Source organism: Chiloscyllium plagiosum, unplaced genomic scaffold (genome assembly GCF_037043375.1).
Source record: "Chiloscyllium plagiosum isolate Xiang-an unplaced genomic scaffold, Cpla_swu_hap1 HiC_scaffold_13, whole genome shotgun sequence".
Lineage (NCBI taxonomy): Eukaryota > Metazoa > Chordata > Chondrichthyes > Orectolobiformes > Hemiscylliidae > Chiloscyllium > Chiloscyllium plagiosum.
This window is the reverse complement of record NW_028270151.1, coordinates 76,726,076-76,747,981: the sequence shown is the minus strand read 5'-3', so window position 1 is coordinate 76,747,981 and position 21,906 is coordinate 76,726,076. Positions and strand designations below refer to the sequence as shown.

General features: G+C 37.9%; 1 protein-coding gene and 1 long non-coding RNA gene across 10 annotated transcripts in view; one reads left to right on the top strand and one right to left on the bottom strand.

The window, feature by feature from the left end:
* Positions 1-10,055, bottom strand: part of LOC122555779 (uncharacterized) — a 46,219-nt gene extending 36,164 nt beyond the window's left edge. For 2 of the 4 annotated variants that reach the window (XR_015759218.1, XR_015759220.1), the window contains exons 1-3: positions 9,971-10,055; positions 9,643-9,753; positions 4,653-4,685 (exon numbers count right to left, since the gene is read on the bottom strand). This is a non-coding gene — a long non-coding RNA (uncharacterized LOC122555779). Of the gene's footprint in view, positions 1-4,652; positions 4,686-6,530; positions 6,573-9,642; positions 9,754-9,970 lie in introns of those variants that run through there. The other 2 variants (XR_015759219.1, XR_015759221.1) reach the window with 2 other exon arrangements.
* Positions 9,821-21,906, top strand: part of LOC122555777 (Rho guanine nucleotide exchange factor 4) — a 473,424-nt gene continuing 461,338 nt past the window's right edge. For 4 of the 6 annotated variants that reach the window (XM_087993757.1, XM_087993754.1, XM_087993760.1 and 1 more), the window contains exon 1: positions 9,823-10,641. In XM_087993757.1, the coding sequence (XP_087849883.1) occupies positions 10,447-10,641 (195 nt within the window). In that variant the 5' untranslated portion in view covers positions 9,823-10,446. Of the gene's footprint in view, positions 10,642-21,906 lie in introns of all 6 variants that reach the window. The other 2 variants (XM_087993755.1, XM_043701907.2) reach the window with 2 other exon arrangements.

Genomic DNA, 21,906 nt, shown 5'->3' with positions numbered 1-21,906 from the left:
AGTTAATGTAAGTTTATTTAATTGCACGCTCATTTTAATCAAACTGTAATATTTTGCAAATCAGAATGCACCTAATCAACATGATAATCATGTTATGAAATTTGTAATGCTCTTTTGTTCCAAACCCCAATTTCTGAAAATGGGATCCAGATCTCCTCTTGGAAATTGACTTGCAAGACGTGTTTTTTTCCCCCCAGGGTTGTTGTATCCTCTTTAAATGGTTGTGTCCAATATATTGATGTTCTGCACAACACTTGTTATGTATTCATTGTCTAAAATTGAGACCAAAGCCACAAATCATTTTATGCATTCTATTATAATTGTGAAATGTACAGCTTGGGAAATGACTATCAGCAGAAGGGGTAACATACAACAATCAATTCAGAGTCAGGGGCAGGCTAGACAGAGCCACTTCAAACTCATCTCATTACTGCATCTTGATTATTACCAGAGAGAGAATACGATGATTTAGTTGGTTAGATTTTCCCACTGGCAATAAGAAGGGGCCTCTTGTACATTAACAGCATGACTTACCTTCAAAGCACCTGGTCTGACATTTAAACCCCATTTTGTTTTTGTATGCCATTGATTTGCATTCCCAATTCTGGCACATGGCATTCGCTTGTAAGACTCTAACTTAAAGACCGTCTTTAAATCCAGTGTAGACTGGGTGTGGAGGGTATTTGTATAACACTGTGACAGCAATTGAAAGACTGGTTGACAGCAATAGCTTTATCACAGAATATTGTTAACAGAACTAATTTTGACTTTTTAAAAATATTTAACTTCAAAACTGTGATTTTGTCGTTGACTTTTCAATCCACAAACTAATAATATCATACTGGTTATTTAACATATAAACAATCACTAATTTGATAGGCCACCTCATTGGTAGCACAAGCACTGCTAGCCACGATAAGTGACACATGTACAGCATAGCAAGCTCCTTTGAGAAGGACTAATTAGTCATAATATTTAGTCATAGTGGTAGCTCTATTCTACATTGACTCAATTCAGTACTTGCCAACATGGAGATCAAGAGATGAGAAAGGAAGTGTACATCCCCCACATTGATGAGCATGAATATATATATAAAAGATTGAAACATTAGTTCACAGAAAAGCACAGAGAACCACTGCTGACTTGTGACTAATATTCCACACAATTCAAAGCTTATTACTCTGATGGATAGAGACATCACTATTTCACATCCAAACATTAGGACTGCCAAAAACATGAATTCATACATTTGGGATGATCCACTTAGACGTGAATGGAACATTGGTTTTACATTACTTGACAGCGTGTACTATATCAATAATTTTAATTTGATAAAGTATTACCGATGAAGGAAATTATTTGGCCCATCCAGTTCATCCTTCCAAAAGGAATTTACAGTGATCACAACCAATTGTTATGCTGTGCAGCATTGCACAAACTAATCCAGATTATTTAGAAAATCGTGTTTAGGTTATTCTAGATTTGTTTTAATACAAAATAAGTTTGTTTTATTATTTACACTTTCATTTTTAAATAACCATGGAATTTCATTTTTGGGAAATTAACTCAGTTTATTGCAGTTTTACCAACCCTCCCACCCAGATTTAATATTGTTTGATCTACCAGATGCTGGTTCCCTGCAAGCCTGATAAGCTTATTCCCATTACTGTACCATACATCACAATCTTATCTACTATAGAGAGATCAAGCTATAAGTCTGTAAATTCAATGAGTAGTTTCTGTACAGTGTTAAAAATCACACAAAACTACGTTATAGTCCAACAGTTTTAATTGGAAGCACTAGCTTTCGGAGTGCTGCTCCTTCATCAGGTGGTTGATGAAGAAGCAGCGCTCCGAAAGCTAGTGCTTCCAATTAAACCTGTTGGACTATAACCTGGTGTTGTGTGATTTTAAAATTTGTACATCCCAGTCCAACATTGGCATTGCCAAATCATTTCTGTACAGTGACTGGACGTCTTAGTAATTAAATATTTCAAACTTTTATTGTAACTTTGTCAAAATGGTAGATCTTTTTTCGCAAGATTTTCTGAAATGTAGTTATTTGGAATAGTTTTAATATACTGTTTTTTATGTAATGGAAGTTGATTTATTTATGTAACTGGAGAACGTGTTTGTACAACTTGTTTTAGAATACTGTAGAATAAACAGTAAATGTAGCAGAGATGTCTTATTTTTGTATCATAATGCTGTGGAAACGAGAATGATGACCCACAGAGAGGTGTGCCCAAGGCTTCAACTTGGCTTTGACATAGCAATGATACATGCATGTGATCTTCATGTACAACACATAATGAATATCTTTCGTCCCAGAGCATTCCCAGATGATTAACTCTGTTTTTGAAGTGTGGTTATTGTTATATTTTGGAATATGGAAAACAATTTCTGCAGAGTCAGAACATTAAGCGAGATGAATGACCAGCCAATCCTTTTGTAGCATTGCTCACTAGATTACCATTTGCTGAATCAAAGAATTCCAAGACATTGATGAGGCCACCTTTTGAATGCTCCATACAATTCTGGTCACCTAGCTAAGGAAGGATGTTGTTAAACTAGAAAAGGTACAGAAAAAATTTACTAGGATGTTACCGGGACTGCAGGATTTGAGATTTAAGGAGGAGTTGATAGACTGGCATTTTGTTCTTCCTGGAGCAGTGGAGGCTGAGGGTGACCTTATGGAAGTTTATAAAAATCATGAGGAGATTAGATAAGATGAATATCCACAGGTCTTTTCCAAGGGTAGGGTAGTACAAAACTAGAGGGCATACTTTTAAGGTGAGAGGGAAAAGATTTAAAAGGGACCTAAGGGGCAACCTCTTCACACAGAGGGTTCGGTGTGTATGGAATTAGCTTCCAGAGGAAGTGGTGGAGGAAAGTACAATTACAATATTTAAAAGGCATTTAGAAGGAATGTTATTAGGAAGGGTTTAGAGGGATATGGGCCAAATGCAGGCAAATGGGACTAGTGCAGTTTCGGATACCTGGTCAGCATGGATGAATTAGATTGAAGGGTCTGCTTCCATGCTATATGACTCTGACTCTAAATCATTCCATATGATCTTACGCATCCACTTAGAGGTGAATGGAACATTGGTTTTACATCCTTTTTGAAGTACTAACAGTGTTATGTACTCTCACCACTGTACTAAAGAATCAGTAATATGTAACATGCTGAAATCCTGGGATTGAAACATAGAAGAATTATAGAAGCCCTAATTACAGAAAGAGGCCATTTGGCCTATCAATGCCACAATGACCCTCCGACTAGTATCCCACCCAGACCAAGTCCACCTTACGCCATGATACCACATTTACCATGGCTAATCCAGAGAACCTACATATCCCTGGCGACAATGAGGTAATTCCAGGGCAATTTAGCATGGCTAATCTACCTAACCTGTGGATCTTTGGCCAGTGGGAGGAAATCACAGAACCCAGAAGAAACTGAAGCAGACACAGGGAGAATGTGCAAACTCCACACAGTGTCACCCGAGACTGGAATCCAACACAGGACCGTTGCATTGTGAGGCAACAACGCTCGCCACTGAGCCACACAGCTGCAACTTCGTGGATGGAACTTGGATCTGCACGATTTTAACTCAAAAGCAAGATGTTCTTCACAAAGTCAACATGAAAGAGTTACAATATATTATTAAATATGTTATGTTAGTAGTGGATAAAGTTCTATTTATTTGTCCCAGAGATATAACCACTGTTGGCTAGGCTAGCATTTATTGCTCATCTCTTAAAATTATCTTTTAAAATTATGTTATCACTCATTTTGAAAATATTGATGTTTTGGTCTCAGGATAGTGATTGTGACTCGGTCGGATTTCTGACTCCACTGAATTACTGAACTCAGTAGTTATTGAGTTGAGTGGAGCTGAAAAGTGGGTCTGAGGAGGACCTGTTCCTAGTCCCACTGATCGTGATGACTTAGAGAACAATCAAATATCAATATTATTGACAATATTACTAGCACAACTTCATTGATTTCTTGTCAGTTCCCCATTGCAAAATAAATGGTAGAAACTTCTAGAGGAGAAATCCAAAATTTATTTCCAAGTTTGTTTTAGGAGAGCAGAAATTCAGTTTTAACACAGGCATTGTGCTGGAGTATTTTTTTCCTTGTCTCTCACTCAGTGTGGAAATCAGCCAAGGACAAAGTTAAATAAAAGCAATATGTATTTCTGACAATCACTACAACTTCTAAATAAATCACCTTTCAAATAATTTCCCCCAAAATTAAGTCAGAACCAATACCTAAGTGTTATTATTACTTGAAGAACAAATACTTAATGAGGAAATAGATACCACCTCAAATACCAGTCCAATGTGGAATAGGCAGTTGTCCATCAGGTGGTAGTTCCATCTGCACATTGTAGCAAAATAGTACAGTGGCTCAGTAAATTCTAAAATGGTAAGTCAATTAGGTATTAGGAAAACACAGGTTACAATATTAAAGCATTTTTAATGGCTCAGTTTTCATAATGAGTTAGTCATATTTTGCAAGACATGGCATAAATGCCAGGTAATGGGAAAATCCCAAACATTCGTGAAAACTGCACCTTTAATTCTAATACCAGCTTTTCAAGAATTTAAGCAGCATCTTACTAATTGTGAAGAATCCCTACCTATGATCAGTTTCTTTTAATGAAGCAGTACCTCTGGAAAAAAATTGAAAATAGTAATAGAACACTTCAAATGTTACTTTGCAAATATTCAAAGAAATTAGAACTATTTTGGAAATACTATAATTCACATATTCTGCTTATCTCACAAATTTGTAAGATATATTGAAAATGTGGCATCAAACAGTGAAGACCAGGACTAGGGCTTATTGTCAGGAATGTTCTAATGATTGGGATAAAAGCACTCCTTTGTTACTGTTTGCCATTAAGGATGCCCCGAATCAGTCCACAGGATTCTGTGGCTTTGAATGATAAAGATATGAGGTGAGAGGACCATTAAAGTTAAAGAAATATTGAAAAAGCAAAGCTTGGTGACTATATTGCCTGTCAATGTTTTGTGATTCAAAGAGATACTAACTAAACCATGTGAATTGGCACAGAACTATTTGAAGAGGGCTTAACAACAATGAAAACTAGAGCAGCTAAAAAGGTCAACGTTTGGAATTTTGTTGTTGGAGATGAAGTGTTAGTGTTGCTACCAGTCTCTGCGGAACCAATTAAAGCAAGGTGCCCTGAATGTTATCAAACCAAAAAGAATCAATATAATGAATACTCCAGACAAGAAGAAAGTTCAGCAAGTGTATCATGTTAACAAGTGAAAGATGTCATCGCAGGATGACAGCCAGAAGTAAAGTGTACTTACAGCAGTTAAATCAAAACCTCAGAATAACTGGAGAATGAATCATAAATTTAAAATTCAACCGCCAATCTTCTAGCTCTCAGGCTGCATTATATAGAGATGTTTAAAATAATATTTTATATTCCAGAAAATTACCAATTTGACTTATAAAGGCTATTGCAGAATCATAATAGTGAATAGGCCAGGATAAACATCCCTGGCTGCTCATGATATTAATTTAGTTGATCCATCATCTATGAAGCAATAGCTTTATAGACACAAAGGAATTAGCTCAAACAAAAGACAGGAGCTAGCTCATGGTAGTCAATTACATTATTGAATGAGTCATGGTAGCTGGAGCTCACCTATTATGATGGTGCCAAAACCTGATGGGTCACAAAGATTCTATGTTGGTTATCACAAAGTCAATGCAATGATAAAAACTTTCTCACATCTTATCTCAACATTGAGGACCACATTGATATTTGATGTTGATTTGATATACATGATATGCCACCAAAATTAACATGCTAAATTGGCAAGTTCCATTGACTGCCAGAACTAAAGAAATATCAGCTTTTGTAATACTAGATAGAATTCCAGTGCAAAGTCATAATGTTTGGAATGAAAAATGCATCAGCAACATTCCCACAACTGACCAATAAAGTAATTAAAGAACTATGCAACCATGTGGATTATGTTAACAACTAGGTTGTTTTCAGCCAAATCTGTTAAGAACATTTTCAGCACTCAAGTGAACGGTTAGATTGCCTCTTTGTCAACAGTCTGCTTATAAATCAGGCTAAGCATTCATTTGTCAAAGCAAAAGGGTCTTATTTGGGCTACACGCTGGGCTAAGGCCAAGTAGCACCTAATGAATTGAAAGAGAGGGTTATTTGGATTTTCCTGTGTCCAGGATGAATCTTGAAATTTTGCAATATGTTGGCATGAGTGTATTTTTTCAGAAATTTATTCTGAACTTCGACACTGTCATGGCTCCTTTAACAAATTTGTTGTAGAAAGGCAGAAAATTTGTGCAGATGCAAGAATGTTAAGTGTGTTTTTGACATCTTGAAAGCTGCACCGAAAGCACTGGCATGAGCAGCACTGGACTATGAGAAGATATTCAAATTGGCTTTTAGTGGAGATCGATGGGGGTAGTTTAACTACAAGATAACGAGATGGGGATCAAAAATGCTCACCTGCCAACAGAAATAATCCAGTGTGGAAAAGGAGACAATGAGTCTTATATTGGCTCTTCATCATTTTGAAATATATATCAACAATATGGAAGAAACAGTTATTTAAACAAACCAAAACTATTTCTTTTTTGGATAAAATTTCAAGTCAAGAGCTTATTGTTGTTTCAGTTGAGCTCAATCTCCCAGGCATAGAAATTAAAAATCATTCATGGAAACCAATCATCCTGGAAAAGAATATTATAACAGACGCTTTATCAAGAGAACATTATGAACAAAACTGAGTACTGTGAAGAAAATGGATTTATATAAAATATGATTACTGTGAAACACATTGTATGTTATCAATATTATCGTTAACGTGATGTATAAATAGTGTTAAATTTTGATGGGAAATGATAACGCTTTTCAAACGTACATTTTCTTTTTTTCACAGGAAGGTACAATATTTATATATTTTACAATATTTATATATACTTTTTTTAAGAGTTTGCATTTCAAAGTAGTGACATATGGGTGTTGGTTAGTTTTTCTGAAGGGTTTTAAAAATGAACGAAGACAGGCTTTCTGGAACCATGATTTTAAACCAGTTGTGAGAGAGCAGGTGACTGTAAGTCTCCTGGAGTTTTAATGGAAGCTTGTTGATACTGTGCTGGTTTAAGACTGTAAAGGGTAAACATTTAAACCACTAGATTTGGCAGAATCAATCATGAACAGGTTTTTTTAAAAAATTGGTTCAAAAGCTTTTGGGTTCAGTTCGAAGCAGATTTGACTGAAGTTAGATGCAAGTAATCTCTCCTTATAAGGGGGTCACTCAGAATAGTAAAGGAAAGATTTGTGAAATTTCCAGACCAGAGTGTTTGGTTAAAATTCTCCAGATTATTGAAAGACTAAGTAAGTCTGGCTTATGTGTGAGTAGTCAGGTAAAAGGCCTCACAGCTCACAGACTGGAACAAGAAGACAATTAAGTCAAACCTATACATTTCACAGGAAGGAAAATTTACCTGGATTTTGATTAACTGAAGTGTTGTTGAGAAATAGGTGGGATTTTGTTTTGTGATATGCTTTGAAATCTTTCAAGCAGTGTTACATTCAGATATTTTGATTTCTGTTTTTTAAAAATGTATTTTCTGTCATAAACTTTAATTTGTTAAAACCAAACCTGCAGCCTTCTGTGCTAAACACACATGTACCTATACTCATTGAGTGATAAAGAGAAAGACCTTAACACAGATACACACACAGATGCCTACCAACACAGGGGGACAAGCCACAACCGCACACAGATATCCACATGCATGCAGATGCACAGATACCTACATATACAGAAAACACATACACTCACAGCCATTTGCATACCCAGAGATAAAGAGTTCACACACACTTAGATCTTATGCACAATTAGAGATCTACATACACACACAGATACCTACATCAACCCTGATATATAGACACAGAAAACACAAAGATACATGTACTCAGAGACAGACACTCATGCCTACATATCGAGATATACACACTCAGACACCCATTTGCAGAGACAAATACACATTCACACAGATGCACAGACTTGCACACAGACATCACCCTACAGACAAAAATGTACATTCACATACATTTAGACAAGGAAAAGAACACAAATACATACTGAGACATATAAAGTAAGTGGTCTCTATTCAAGTTTGAAAATAAGTCTACATTGCAAGTGAATGGGAAATAATCACCGACTGTATTTATACAGATTCATGTATCTCTTTTCCTGTATTGTAATGGCTGTCTCACTTTCTACCCAATTACAATCTAATGATACAAGAATCACTAGTCGGAGAGTTTGCGTATCATTCTTACCCCTTTGTTTATTGAAGCTAAGATCAGTCAAGGCTTGCATAAGGCACTGAACTATGATAAAGTAGAATTTTTATGAGCTAAGGCAAGTCTTCACTTGCACTGCCACCATTGACCTACATCTTTATTATGCTGGATCTAGTTTTGGATCTGACAGTTTTGATGTCAACAAAGTTGAACTTTTTCAGACCTCCAAGTGTGTCATCATTTCAATAGTTATTACAGTTGGCTTAGCTTCCAGTTTGCTGTATTGGACAAATTGCATAATTTAACTGTTGGCTTCCACAATTTTCTACATGCTTTCTTCAAAATTGTTGTTTTAGGGATTTCAGGAGATATATGTATGCTTATAAGTTGTCATAGTGCAACCACCTTCAAAAACACCCAGCAGTCAAAGAGTCGATTTAGGAAATAAAATGGGGCCATCGTCATTTAAGGGTTTAACAAAGGAATGATTTGTGACATTCATGACTAACACACTGTGAGCCAAAACAGCTTGTGCCTTCAAAATCTGGAGCTTTGTATCACTGTGGCAGTTGCAGTGTGAAGTGCTTAACAAGAACAAAGCCCATCAGTCACCATTAAAGAGTAGGAAAGAATGCCTGTACTGTGGAATCTGCATCGCACACAGTTGAAAAAAAAGCCACTGTGTAGATCTCGGGGGTGGGGGTAAAGGTGCTCGAATGCATGCCCATCCCCCGCCACACCAGCTGTTCCCCATGACCTGATACAGATGTGAAGACCCCCAGTTAAACCTAAGCAACATGTTGAAAGCCAAGGGTGAAGTTTTAACATACAAGATTGCACTAATCGGCTGAAAACGAAGTGCAATTAATTGGAATAGATTTATATAATAATCTGGAGGGAGGAGCCCTTTTTGTCTTCATAAAGGAGGTTCCACTTCACATCATACAGTGAAGAGAGTGTGATCTTTCTCTCTGCTATAGAGGTTGAAACGGAGCCAGTAAACTAATAATAAACTGGATAATGTTTGTCTTTGAGGCGGTTGCATGATTCGGAACAAGTGGAATAAGGCTGGCATTAGTGCAAGAATTGGATTTCAAAAGTTTGTCGGCTAAAACAAAAAAAAAGTCGACAGTTTTGGCTCTGTTGTTACGTGCCAGAGTTCCTGAGGTGAATTTCAAGCAACTTGTAGCTTTTCAGTGAAACTGAACTGTGGTGAGAAGTATAAACTCAGTCGCGGAAAGGCAAGAGGCATCATGCCACATAAAGACAGAGAAGAAAACAGACAAGTGAATTTATCACTCACCAGTCAGTGACTAACTCGCTATCTGGCTCCTAGTCATCTGGAGGTAACTGAAGTGGCTGTGGCGGGTAGTGGGGAGGGGTGTCGGTGGTCTTTGCACGAGATGAGATCAATCTATACCAGAAAAATAAAGGAAGTATTATTTTCTGTTACAAAAACGTGAAGGGCAGAATGCAGCCAGCAGGAGTCACTGCATGTCAGGCTCATTCGCCAAACTTGCAATCACTTGTTTTATTTCTCTCAGTGACTCTTTGTAAAACTTAAAAAAAACACCACACCGCGGCAGATGGTTTGAACATCGATCTATGCAACCTTTCGCAAGGAGACTCACTTTAAATGAGTGCATTCTATATATAAAGTAACAAGAAGCAACGTGAAATCAATATTAGCGTTATTAAGCTCGGGCTATGACTGTCTCTTGTTATTGTGCTGAACCACTGTACACATTGCTTCAACAACTTCATGTGAAAAGAATGACTCCCCCTCTAATAATAATGGGATTGCTATTCCTGAGTTGCTGTGCGCTAAACTATGGCTATATTTATCTAGAGGCAGTATGTCTATGGAAGAGGATACATCAGACTGTTTAAAATAGATACAGAACTCTTGTTTTCAATTCAAATTGGTTCCTGCAGAGAGTTGAACTGTGCAGCTGAATTTTCATCTCAGAAATTGTTCTGCAGATGCGAACTTAGTTTGAGCGCAGGAGCTTTTATAAAAAGGAACACACACACCAATGTCCTAAAGGCTAACCGGAGGCATAACCGGCGATTGCTGTGACTAAGAACCGAAATATCTTTGATTAAAATGGAGGCTGGCCCTGGACAGCATCTTTTGAATACAGACAGAGATAATGTTGGAAGGCCTGAATCCATGGAGTCAGCCAGTGCTGTGCCTAACTTGTACCGGATGTACCTGTCTTGCTTACCTGACCGCTACATGAAGGCAAAAATGAGCCTGGCAGCCTACCTCATAGATTGGGCTCTTGTTCTTCTTTGTAAGGTAAGACTTTGAATATCTAATGATGAACTAGAATGTTGTGATATTTGACTGCATGTGGACATAAGCAAAGAGTTAGACTAATGACTTCCATGATCATAGAACAATTCCAATGCACTTTATAAACAAAGAATATTTTGAAAATATAGCCACTATATTGCACTTTAAGAAACATGGCCCCAAATTTCAGCACAGCAAGGTCCCTCAAATAGCAATGACTTGCTGATCAGATCACCTGCTTTGTTGGTGTTAGTTGAGGAATAATTGTAGACCAGAAAACACATGGAAAATCCCACTGTTCTTATGCTCTTATCTTATGGGATCTTGTACATTTGTCTGAGAGGGCCTTGGCTTAATGACTCATCTAAAAGACAGCACCTCTGACTGTGCAGCACACCTTCAGTACTGCACTAAATGTGGAAGCCTGGATTATTGCTCTCAAGTATGGTGAATGGAACTTGGATCCATAACCTCTTGCACCAGAGATAAGATTCTGCTAACTGAGCTGCATCTGACATTACAGCTACCTTTGCAATACATAATTCTTACTTCTGATAAATACAACTTTTATTTTTGCATTTTATTTAGGAAAACCAAATACAAAGTAATTCAGTGCATATACAAGAAGCAAAATACACTTGTTTGCTTTTATGAATCCATAAGTCAATTATAATTCTCCAGACCCATGTATTCTCCCTCCTTTGTTTAAATTTGGCTCAGTGATCACTTCTTATTGTATTCTATTTTACATAATGCACCACAATAGTGTCAGAGACAATGTGCCCAAGATTATGATTGAATCAGTAGAATTTATATCCTATAAATGGATTTATTAAAATTGACAATCACTTTAGACTCACAATGGCTCCTGAATTTTCCAGATAAACATGGTGATGTATAATATCATGAATACTATGGATGATACCTAAAATGTATGTGAACATTGTTGTACCTGAAGCATACAGTGCAAGGCGGTCCTCGGTTCAGTTCTTTATATGCAAGGCACAGTAATTGAGCTTAACACGTATAATTGGGCATGACATTGCCCTCCGTGTTTGAGCTTGGTTAGACGTGGGGAATAAACCAGGATTTGCAACTTGTGAGCTTGTCAGGAGAGAGTAAATAGTAATACCTCCACAATCAGGCAGCTTGCTGATTGTTCCAGCCTAAATTCACAAATGATAAGTCTTGCTCACTGGGAAATGTATTTATGTTATTTCTGGTTTTTTAAAAATCTCTTATTCTAACTGTCTAAACAGAGGAAATGAAAAGTATTGGAAAATTCTAGAAAAGGTATTTGATTGTTGGTTAGGGGAATTTTATCTCAATTCTTAAAGAAAGAGAACAATTCTAACTAGAGTCATATTTTCTGACTCTACTGTCCTACTCTTCTGCAGATGATGTTATTACTCCAGTGGAGAAGTCTCCAGGGAACTCCATGCCCACATTGGTCAAATGTTCCCATAGATCAGCCTAAGTAATGTAATTCCAAAACATAGCTCTCATATATTGACACGTGATGCATAACACACATTTCTTTATAATTTATTCTTAAGATGTTGGCATCACTGGCAAGGCTGCTATTTACTGGATCACTCATAGTATTTTCCTTGAGACTTGACACAATTGAATCATTGGTGAGGCCATTGTTTGGGATGAGATTCAACTGTAGACCAGACTAGATGAAAGCTAGTGATTTCCTCCACAAAAGGACTTTAACTTTTTTTATGATCAATGGACAACTTTATAGGGATCTTTTTACTGAGAGAGTTCTTCATTTTTATTTAAGATTTGAGATTCAGTTTTTGAATTGCCACAGTGGGATTTAAAGTTGTGTTCTTTGAATTACTGTTCTGGCTCTCAGTGGATTACTAGTCCACTAACATAACCACCTCACTGCCTTAATTTTCTGCACCGCAGTGTATATAAGCTTTTCAGGTTTACCACAGTGTGTAAAATTATACCATATCATCATTGGTGTATGTCTGCAGACATTGAATGATGAAAGGCCTGACCCCTAATCCATTTATCCTCCTGCAAATGTTTCAAATGAAATGAGAGCCATGCTGAATCATTCTTCAAAGCCAACAGTACCACGTGCACGTAATGACATTTACATAATACACAGATTAAGTAGGCAGCCTTTTGAAAACTTATATTCTTTAGAAGTTTAAGCACAGGGTAAAACTTTTTGGCTTCACCACCTGGAGGGCGAAAGCCAGGTGAATTCCACATTGTGAAGGCAAACATTTATTAAATAGGAACAGTTCTCAGAGACGCTTGTCCCCCTTTTACTGATGGACTTTATGGAGTGAAGGGGAATGCCCGAGGTGAGCAGTCTACGGCTAGTGTGCAGGTCTAACCAACCGATCCTAACAACTGCCCTTCAGTTCCATAGCAATAGGTCCATCCAAAACCAGCCAAATGCATTACCTGGCCAGAGGCGGGAGTGGAAAATTGCAAGCAAGAGGTTGAGAATTATAGTTAGTATCATGTTAATAATAATATTGGTCAAATTATTAACCACTCATGAAGGATTATTCAACTCTATGGGTATGCTTATTTCCCCAGAAGACAGATCTAGCCCAGTGCAGGAGAGAGAGATCAAGCCCTTATGGGGAAAGTCCCGCATGGAATGACTGCAGGCCCATGGTTAAAGAAAGACTAATTTGGAACTTTTACCTTTTATTTCTTATTTGCTAGTTTACACTGACAGGAACTGTAATGTTGAACTTTTAACTTATTTCTTTATTTTTCTACTTTTAAATCTAAGATTTTGCACCTAGGTACCTTGTACCTAAAATGGCACCATGAATGGCAATGTTGTAAACTTTTCACTGTACTTCTTTATCCCTGAATTTGAGTACATGTGAAATAAACCTAATTCTAATTCTATTTAAAAGCAGTCAAAATATTATACCTTTTATGAAGCAGAATTACAGTGAACCAATGGGTCTTTGTGATTGTGCAGAGCTCTCAGCACCTCAGCAGATCAGCTGGAACACGGAGCTGTCATGTTATGCCCATGGCTTAAGGAGTTCTCAAATTTGAATTTTCTAAAAGGCAAGGCACACATACAACTCTCAACAGTCAAGTAAATATCAAGAGAATTCGTAGGGAAAGGGGGGAAGGGCCATCAGGCCCTACGTTTAAAGAGGACAGTGTCGATTTGAGGTTGAAGTTATCTGTTCAAAAGAACACTCATCAGGGACAAAGCTATGTCTCATTTCGGCTGCTCCCACTGCCTGGTTTGTGCCAGGCAGGATGGGGGATATTTTAACTTAAAATCAGGTTCACAGGTTTGATTAATGTTTGATGTTTTGCAAAACAGAAATGAGATGTTATAGAGCAATGAAATTATTGAGTATATTGTGATTCAATGAAATAAGTTGAGGAGGTGGAGAGTGAAGATGCAACTGGAAGAGAAAAACACATTCATAGATTTACAAAATTAAACCCCAGTGTCAATTCTAGAAATTGACAAAAAGGTACAATGAAAAGCAAATTACAGCCAACAAAACCATGAAGAAGTACCTGTGTCAAAATTAGAAGTCACAAATACTTCTATTAAGTTATATTGGGGCTGTGATTTGAAAGAAATTCTGAGATTTACATACTAATCAATCAAAACCTGCAGCACCATTCTAAGTGATTAAAGACTTAACAGCCATCTAGGTTTGTCTAAATACATTGTATAAGTTGTATGACACTTATAAATTCTGTGTCCTATGTATCCTGCCCCATTAGCTACCTGATGAAGGAGCAGTGCTCCGAAAGTTTGTACTTTCAAATAAACCTGTTGGACTATAACCTGATGTTATTTTTGACTTTGTCTACCCCAGTCCAACATGGGCACCTCCACATCAGTAGACTCTTTAAAATGGGCACAATACAAAAGGTAACCTTGTATACTGGTATTTCCTAAATCCTCTCAATCATTTATAAAGTTAAAAAACAAACTTGCTGTGTGCCCTTAAGCAAATCCACTGAGGGTTTTCACCATAGATAAACTTTACCTGTTCAAATAACAAAATCACATCACATAACAGAACATGAAACTACTCCCAAAGAGCTACACAGTTGCTATGGAATAAGAACAGCTTCATGATTTGAATATGGATCTTGCCATATACCATCTCAGAAAGTGTGGTTGGGCACAGTAAGCATGAAAAGTATTTTGTGAGCTTGTTTAGTGCGGGTAAGGTGCACATTCTAAACTCCTTTTAGTTCATGGGTTTATATTGTTTTCAAAGGGGCTACACTCTTAAAGTTTACAAAGTTCAAAATGGAGATTGACAGATTTCTGTTAGGGTTATGGAATCCAGGAAAATACAGTGAAGTTATGATCCAAATGAACCAAATCTAATCGAATGGCAGAACAGTCTCAAAAGGGCTGAATGGTCTACTCTAGTTTCAATATTCCTAATTGTAGAGACAGAAAGCCAGAGAAATTCCCAAATGTTATTCTAGTTCATTTTTCTAATAAATCTGTAATACAACACAAGATACCTGCTGATATTATAGAGAACGCATTAATCTACTGCTTGGTATAATTGAAACAATGTTGGCAATGATATACTGAAAATCTGGAATGTGCTTATATTAAATAATATCACTCTGGAACACAAACTTTGAAGGATTACCTATAAACTGAACATGTGTTTCTTACAGCCACAAAGGATTAGAAATGGAATCAATCCTCTAAATAAACTGCAGTTAAATTACCCCTTTAAATGCTGAAATACTGCTGAACTGAGAAACTGCAGTGTTCAGCTACATCAGCATATTAACTTGACCGTGTTTTTAAAACAAATTTAACTGGTGCTGGAATTGGATGATGCTGCAACTCAGCAAATGTCTCTTTACTTTTGGTACCCAAGTTCAAATCCAAACCATCGATTGATATAAAGTCTTGACTTACTGACAAGCTGTTGTGATGGTCTTTGATCCCATTTTGACAAACCTCTGCTTTAACTTTGACTAATTTAAATTTATGAATAAAGCTCAATGTGAACAAATTTAAATGATGAATGAAGTCAGACAAAAATAATGGTTAAAAGCAAAATATTGCAAATGTTGAATGTCTGAAATAAAAGCAAAGTGCTGGAGAAACACAGCAGTCTGGCAGCATCTGTGGAGAAAGAAAGAGTTAAGAATGGTCTGTCTGAAGAAGAGTCATAGTGGACTCAAAGCATTAACTCTGTTTCTCTCCACAGATGCTTTCAGACCTGCTGAACTTTTTCACCACTCTGAAAATATAAAGGTTCCCTTGATTAAATGAATTGATCCATTAGTGAATAAACCCAAAACAACCTCACATCTTGGTAGAAGAAAAATAGAAGAGGGGTGTTGTGACGCAGTTGTTATGTTCCAAGCCAGAGTAAGTGATTGGAGAGAGATGTAGTAGGACTGCAGTAATGTTAATGGCTTAAAAATAGTCATGAGTTCAAATCCCATTTTTAGTGGTTTTTGTATTCGATTTCATTTATTAATTACATGGATTTTAAAGAAAATAGGTTTAATAAGGAATACACAAGGGTATGCCAGAATAACACAACAGGCTTGCCTGTAAGTAGGGTGCAGTCTGATGATGTTACGTTACAAGACTACATCCATGCTAAACATTGACAGCAGATTACAGATCTAGTTACTGATGAAATTAAGTAATCTGATTACTAATGGAGCAGATTGCTGATTTGCAGTCCTCCCAAATCCAGCTCTAAGTAGAACCGCCAAACTATGCAAGTACAACAGGAGAAAGATGACTCCAGGAAGAACCCATTATCAAATGATGGGGGAGCTCAGCACATCTGTGGAAAGGAAACATTGCAAAGTTAAAACAACTCAATTTCCTAAGGTTCTTCAACAGCATCTTCCAAACATTATACTTCCACTATGTAGATTAAATATGTGCAGCAATACCTGAGAACATGTCAACTGAAATTTTCCTTCAAGTTACACATCATCCTGACTTACTGCTATATCATTGTTTTTTCATTGCCGCTGGGTCAAATTGACCTGATCTAACAGCACTTTGCGAATATTTCATTGTCTTCCTGAACCAAAATATTACAACTTTTTCTGTGGCAATTAGGGATTTAGACCATAAGACTACGAGCAGAATTAGACCATTTGGCCCATCAAGTTTGCTTCACCATTCAATCTACTTCTCAACTCTATTCTCCTGCCTTCTCCTTGTAATCCTTGACCACCTTACGAATCAAGAGCATATCTCTGTCTTAAACGTTTTTAGATTAGATTAGATTAGATTACATTACATTACAGTGTGGAAACAGGCCCTTCGGCCCAACAAGTCCGCACTGACCCGCCGAAGCGCAACCCATCCATACCCCTACATTTACCCCTTGGCAATTTAGCATGGCCAATTCACCTAACCTGCACATTTTTGGACTGTGGGAGGAAACCGGAGCACCCAGAGGAAACCCAGCAGACATGGGGAGAACGTGCAAACTCCACACAGTCAGTCGCCTGAGGCGGGAAATGAACCCGGGTCTCCGGCGCTGTGAGGCAGCAGTGCTAACCATGTGCCACCGTGCCGCCCACTAATGCTTTGGCCTCTATAGCCCCCTGCAGCAAGAGTTCTATGGTTTAACCACTCTCTCTGGCTAAAGAAATTCCTCCTCCTGTCAGTTCGAAAAGGTTGAACCTTCACTCTAGCTTTTTTGTTTGGCAGACAGAGCACAGGGTGCATCCAAAAAAAGGGCAATTTTATACATATGCAGTTTATTTTCAATTTTTGCTTTGTTGACAGAATTCAACCCAAATAACTCATGTTCTGATCATTAACATTCACTGTATAAAGTGAGAATGTGTTACTAAAACTACAATATCAATATTTACTTGAGAATATATATTCAATGCACACAGACTAATCTAAATGCATTGTTGCATCAACTTTATTTTTACCATTCAATAGATCTCGGCTGTGAGGTCAGGTCAACAAGACAAATCTGATGTCATGCCCTTGATCCTAGGTTCTCCTACTAATGGAAACATAATTTTCCACATCCACTCTATCCAGGCCTTTCAGTTGTGAAATTTTTGATATTTTGAATGATCTCTTTCAATATTTGCCTATACATTGCTGTTGACTTCTAACCTAACTGCCGATTCATTTTGGCAGCTCTGCTTTCATAATTGGCCTTCTTTAAATTTAAAGTCATGTTTGATCCACTTCTCTCTCCCTCAAACGCAAGGCAAAATTCAGTCATGGTTGCTGCATTTAAGGTGCCTTCACTATGATAAGTTTCATTAATCCTTTTTACTGCAAAATGTCAGGTCTGGTATAGTTTACTCTGAAGACTAGGTTGTATAGTCTGGATGGCTCAGAACATGTTGCGCTAAGAAATTATCCTAAAACTATTCAATGAATTCCTTATCAAGACTACTTTTTGCCATCTGACTTTTCTTCCATAATTATCACCATGTCCCTCACTCCTTTATTCTCCACCCTGCTGTATGGTTGCTGTTAGGTAACCTGTACACCATTCCTACAGTGACCTTTTGCCTTTATCATTTCTTATCATTACCTAAATCATTTTCATATCATGGTTTCTAAACTTCAGTCATCCTTTTCTATTGTGCTATAATCATAATTCAGAGATAACCTATCCACCTTTTCCTAGCTGCCTGTACTTCCTAAATGCCCTACACCATCCGATCCTAATCCAGATTATACCCTGCAACCATGTCTCTCTCAAAGACCAGATCTATTTGTGCTCTCAGTTCACTTGTTTTATTTCAGATGTTACATGAATTCAGTTTATAGAACATTAGGCAAAGGGTTAATTTCAGGGAATTCATTTCCTTTGGTGAGCAACTAAATTCACGTCATTTTACACTATTCACCTTGTGCACCATACCTCCACACACCACTTCCATACAAACTTGTGCCCAGCTACTGGGGGAATGCCCTCTGTTGCCAACCCCTTATGTCATTCATGGTGCAGGTACTGTATTTAAACCCAGATGCATATCATGTCAAATTCAGCAAGCTCACCTGAAGTAGCCACTTGGATTAGTATGGTATGGAGGGATGTAGAACAATATTATGAATAGTTTAATGTCCTTCTGCACTGCACAAAGGTAAGTGACAGTAAGTGCTATCTTGCTTCCACTACATCCCACTCATTCTTGCTATGCAATTTGTATCCACCTCCAACTAAGGATTTTGATCCACTGCTTGCACCATTGTGTGCAGCATCTACTTATAAGGGCTCTCACCCACCCCATTCCCCACAAACTACAAATATTTCCTGCCCTCTGTGCTTCCTACACACTCACTCAGAACACTTGACCACACTTTTTGACTGAGGTTGGACCTGCATCATGATTAACTATATTCTTCCTTGATCAGACGAGGGACTTCTCCCATTTGACTTGCATGTATTGTTTGCTTCATCAGCTGCTTGCACATGGTATAGGTTTGACATTGACATTGTCATAGCACAATGCCACACACAAATACATCCACCCCCTTGACAGTTGATTGCTGGCAAACATGACCAGCTGCCTGACTTTCTACCTGAACTAAAAGGCAAGATAAGGCAAAACAGAGATGCTATATGCATCCAAGTAAGCACAAAGTGATTAAGCACTAAGAAAACAAGGTAGGAGTCTTAAAATTATTCTGCTCTGAGATAGATGTCTTTCCCTGTGCACAAAGTGGCCGAGCAGCAGAATGCAATGTCCAGGCCATTGAGCTCCCAAGTACTGAAGTGCTGAACCATATAAGTAGTTAACCTGAGATGTGCCATGATGATCTGGTGAGGCACGTACTTTGCTGATGCCAAATTTTATGGATGGAGGGTGGAGCCAGAAGCAGCCCACTGAATGTTGAGGAATGCTATCCAAGATGGAGGCCTGGAGAAGATACTGGCACGTTACACCCATTGGTAACTGCTCGGATTCTCAAGTCGGGAATTGATGGTATCTAGTTTCCATCAGTACCTGGGAGAATAGTTGCCTTCCTGTAAATGACACTGGATTAGGCTATAACAAAATGTTAATGCATGCAAATAGTGTCTGGCCACTCACTAGTAAGATTCCCAACTAGCCGCTGAACATGATATACAAAACTGGACTTTTTATTCTATATATTGAGAATCTAATTTTCTCATTCTCAGCATAGTTTTCCAACTCTTTCATTTTTGCCCAAGTCTCAGGGGCTTGGGAAATTCCATTTAAGAGTCTTTAGTTTTATCTTTTTCCAGCCTTATCTGTTGACTTACTCTGAGAATTGTCCTCTATTCTCTCCTGTCAAGTCTGCTTACCATTTCCATGTTAATACCTTTCTCTTTTTCTTGGCTGTACTCAACGATTGTTACCAGAGCTGACAAATCTACATAAATTCGGATGAGTATTTACTTCTGAGGATAATACGAAGTAGATTTTTGATGGTGTGTTAAATGAGCTTCACACTATTTGCAGATCTTGATTGAACAAGACTGGCTGGGAAAAATGTTTTATTTTCCTTTGATAGCCTTTTCATTTTCTTTTACCACCACCCATCCCCCTCAAAAAGGAACAAGGAGAAGGGTGGCACAGTGGTTAGCACTGCTGCCTCACAGTGCCAGAGACTCGGGTCTGATTCCAGTCTTGGATGACTGTTAGTGTAGAGTTTGCACATTCTTCCTGTGTCTGCACAGGTTTCCTCTAGATGCTCTGATTTCTTCCCATCGTCCAAAGGTGTGCAGTTTAGGTGGATTGACCATGTCAAATTGCCTGTAGCATGCAGGGAAATGCAGGTTTGATGGATTAGCCATGGGAAATGGAGGGATGTGGAAGGGGATGGGTCAGGATGGGATCCTCACCAGAGGGTTGTTTACTCATTGGGTCAAATGGCCTCTATCTGCACTATGGGAATTCTATATATAAAAAAAAGTCTGGAACCAAAATACATTGCACAGGCCACAGGAATACTGAAAGCAGAATTAAAACCATACCAAGCTACCAGCTTAGAATTTAGGTTATAGCCAGATAAAGCTGTGCCCAGAATACCTGGGTGATAGTGTAACAAGTTTGCCGTATTCAGATCCCTCGCCTAGCAGCTAGGGGAGAAATGTGAATCTTTGGAAAGGCAGAAATGGAGAATCTCCATCTACTTAACATGAAAATTGAGGTTCTCGAATTTCAAAATATGCCAAGAAAGTGGATAATTACAATTCCAGAATCTCACTGCATCAGTTGGGGACTGTCAGTCCACTCGGATCTCAGGTTGGTCCCTGATTCCATGTGTAGGCTTCCTAGTTCATTTATGAGCTTGGATTTATCCAGTGATGTTTAAATCCAACATTCAGGAGTGCTCACCTTCATGTCCTACAGCTTATCTGTTTGCCCACATATTCTATCATTAGTGGTTCTTCATAAAGTGGGTTAAAATGTGGAAGAATTGGCATTTGAGCAGCATAAAGGGCCCCTGTTTACATTTTTACTCTTTAATCCTTGAAAATTTTCCAACAAATTTAGTGCTAACGCTTAGTTACATTTTTTGTATTTTGGGATGATATGGAATGGTTGGGGCAATTTGCGTAGATACCGATAAAAAGAAGTTGGATAACTTTTGTGAGCGAGGAGGTTATAGCAGGACATGCTCATATGTTGCAATATGATGGGAAGAGACCACTGTGGCCCGTAAAGGCTCCCATTGGCTAGTTGGGTTAAAGGGCTTATTTCTAGCTGTATAATTGATGTAATTCTGTGCAACTGTTATGACACATTTGCTGGAGCATTTTGTACTTCATGGCAACTCCATGCATGTGGACACCAAAGTAAATTTAAAGTTTGAATGAATTTATCTCATATTAGTCTCCACAATACATCATCATCCCATTACAAACACATGCACAAATACCTTCCCAGTAACTATGTAATTCTCTAACAGTGAATAAATTGGTGATAATGGATTTAGTAGACCGAGAAATAAGTTATATATGGAATGAGGATAAACCCATCTCCCTCGCAGCCAGGCCACACATCCCATTTCAGGGCCAGGATGTGAATAGTACTGACTGAGAGACATGTTTTAATTTTTAGAACTTTGCTGAAGATCAGAAACTCGCAGTCTTCTGTTTGACCTTAGCTTCTCTATGGAAAGTGCTTTCTAAGTATAGAGTGTACCAGTGAGACTTATGTGAAATCATCATACCTCAATGGCACTCATAAGATGACAGATACGGAAACCAAATCTGCTTGGTGCAGTAATACAATACTTCACAAATAATCACGGAAACAGAAGGAACCTTGTGG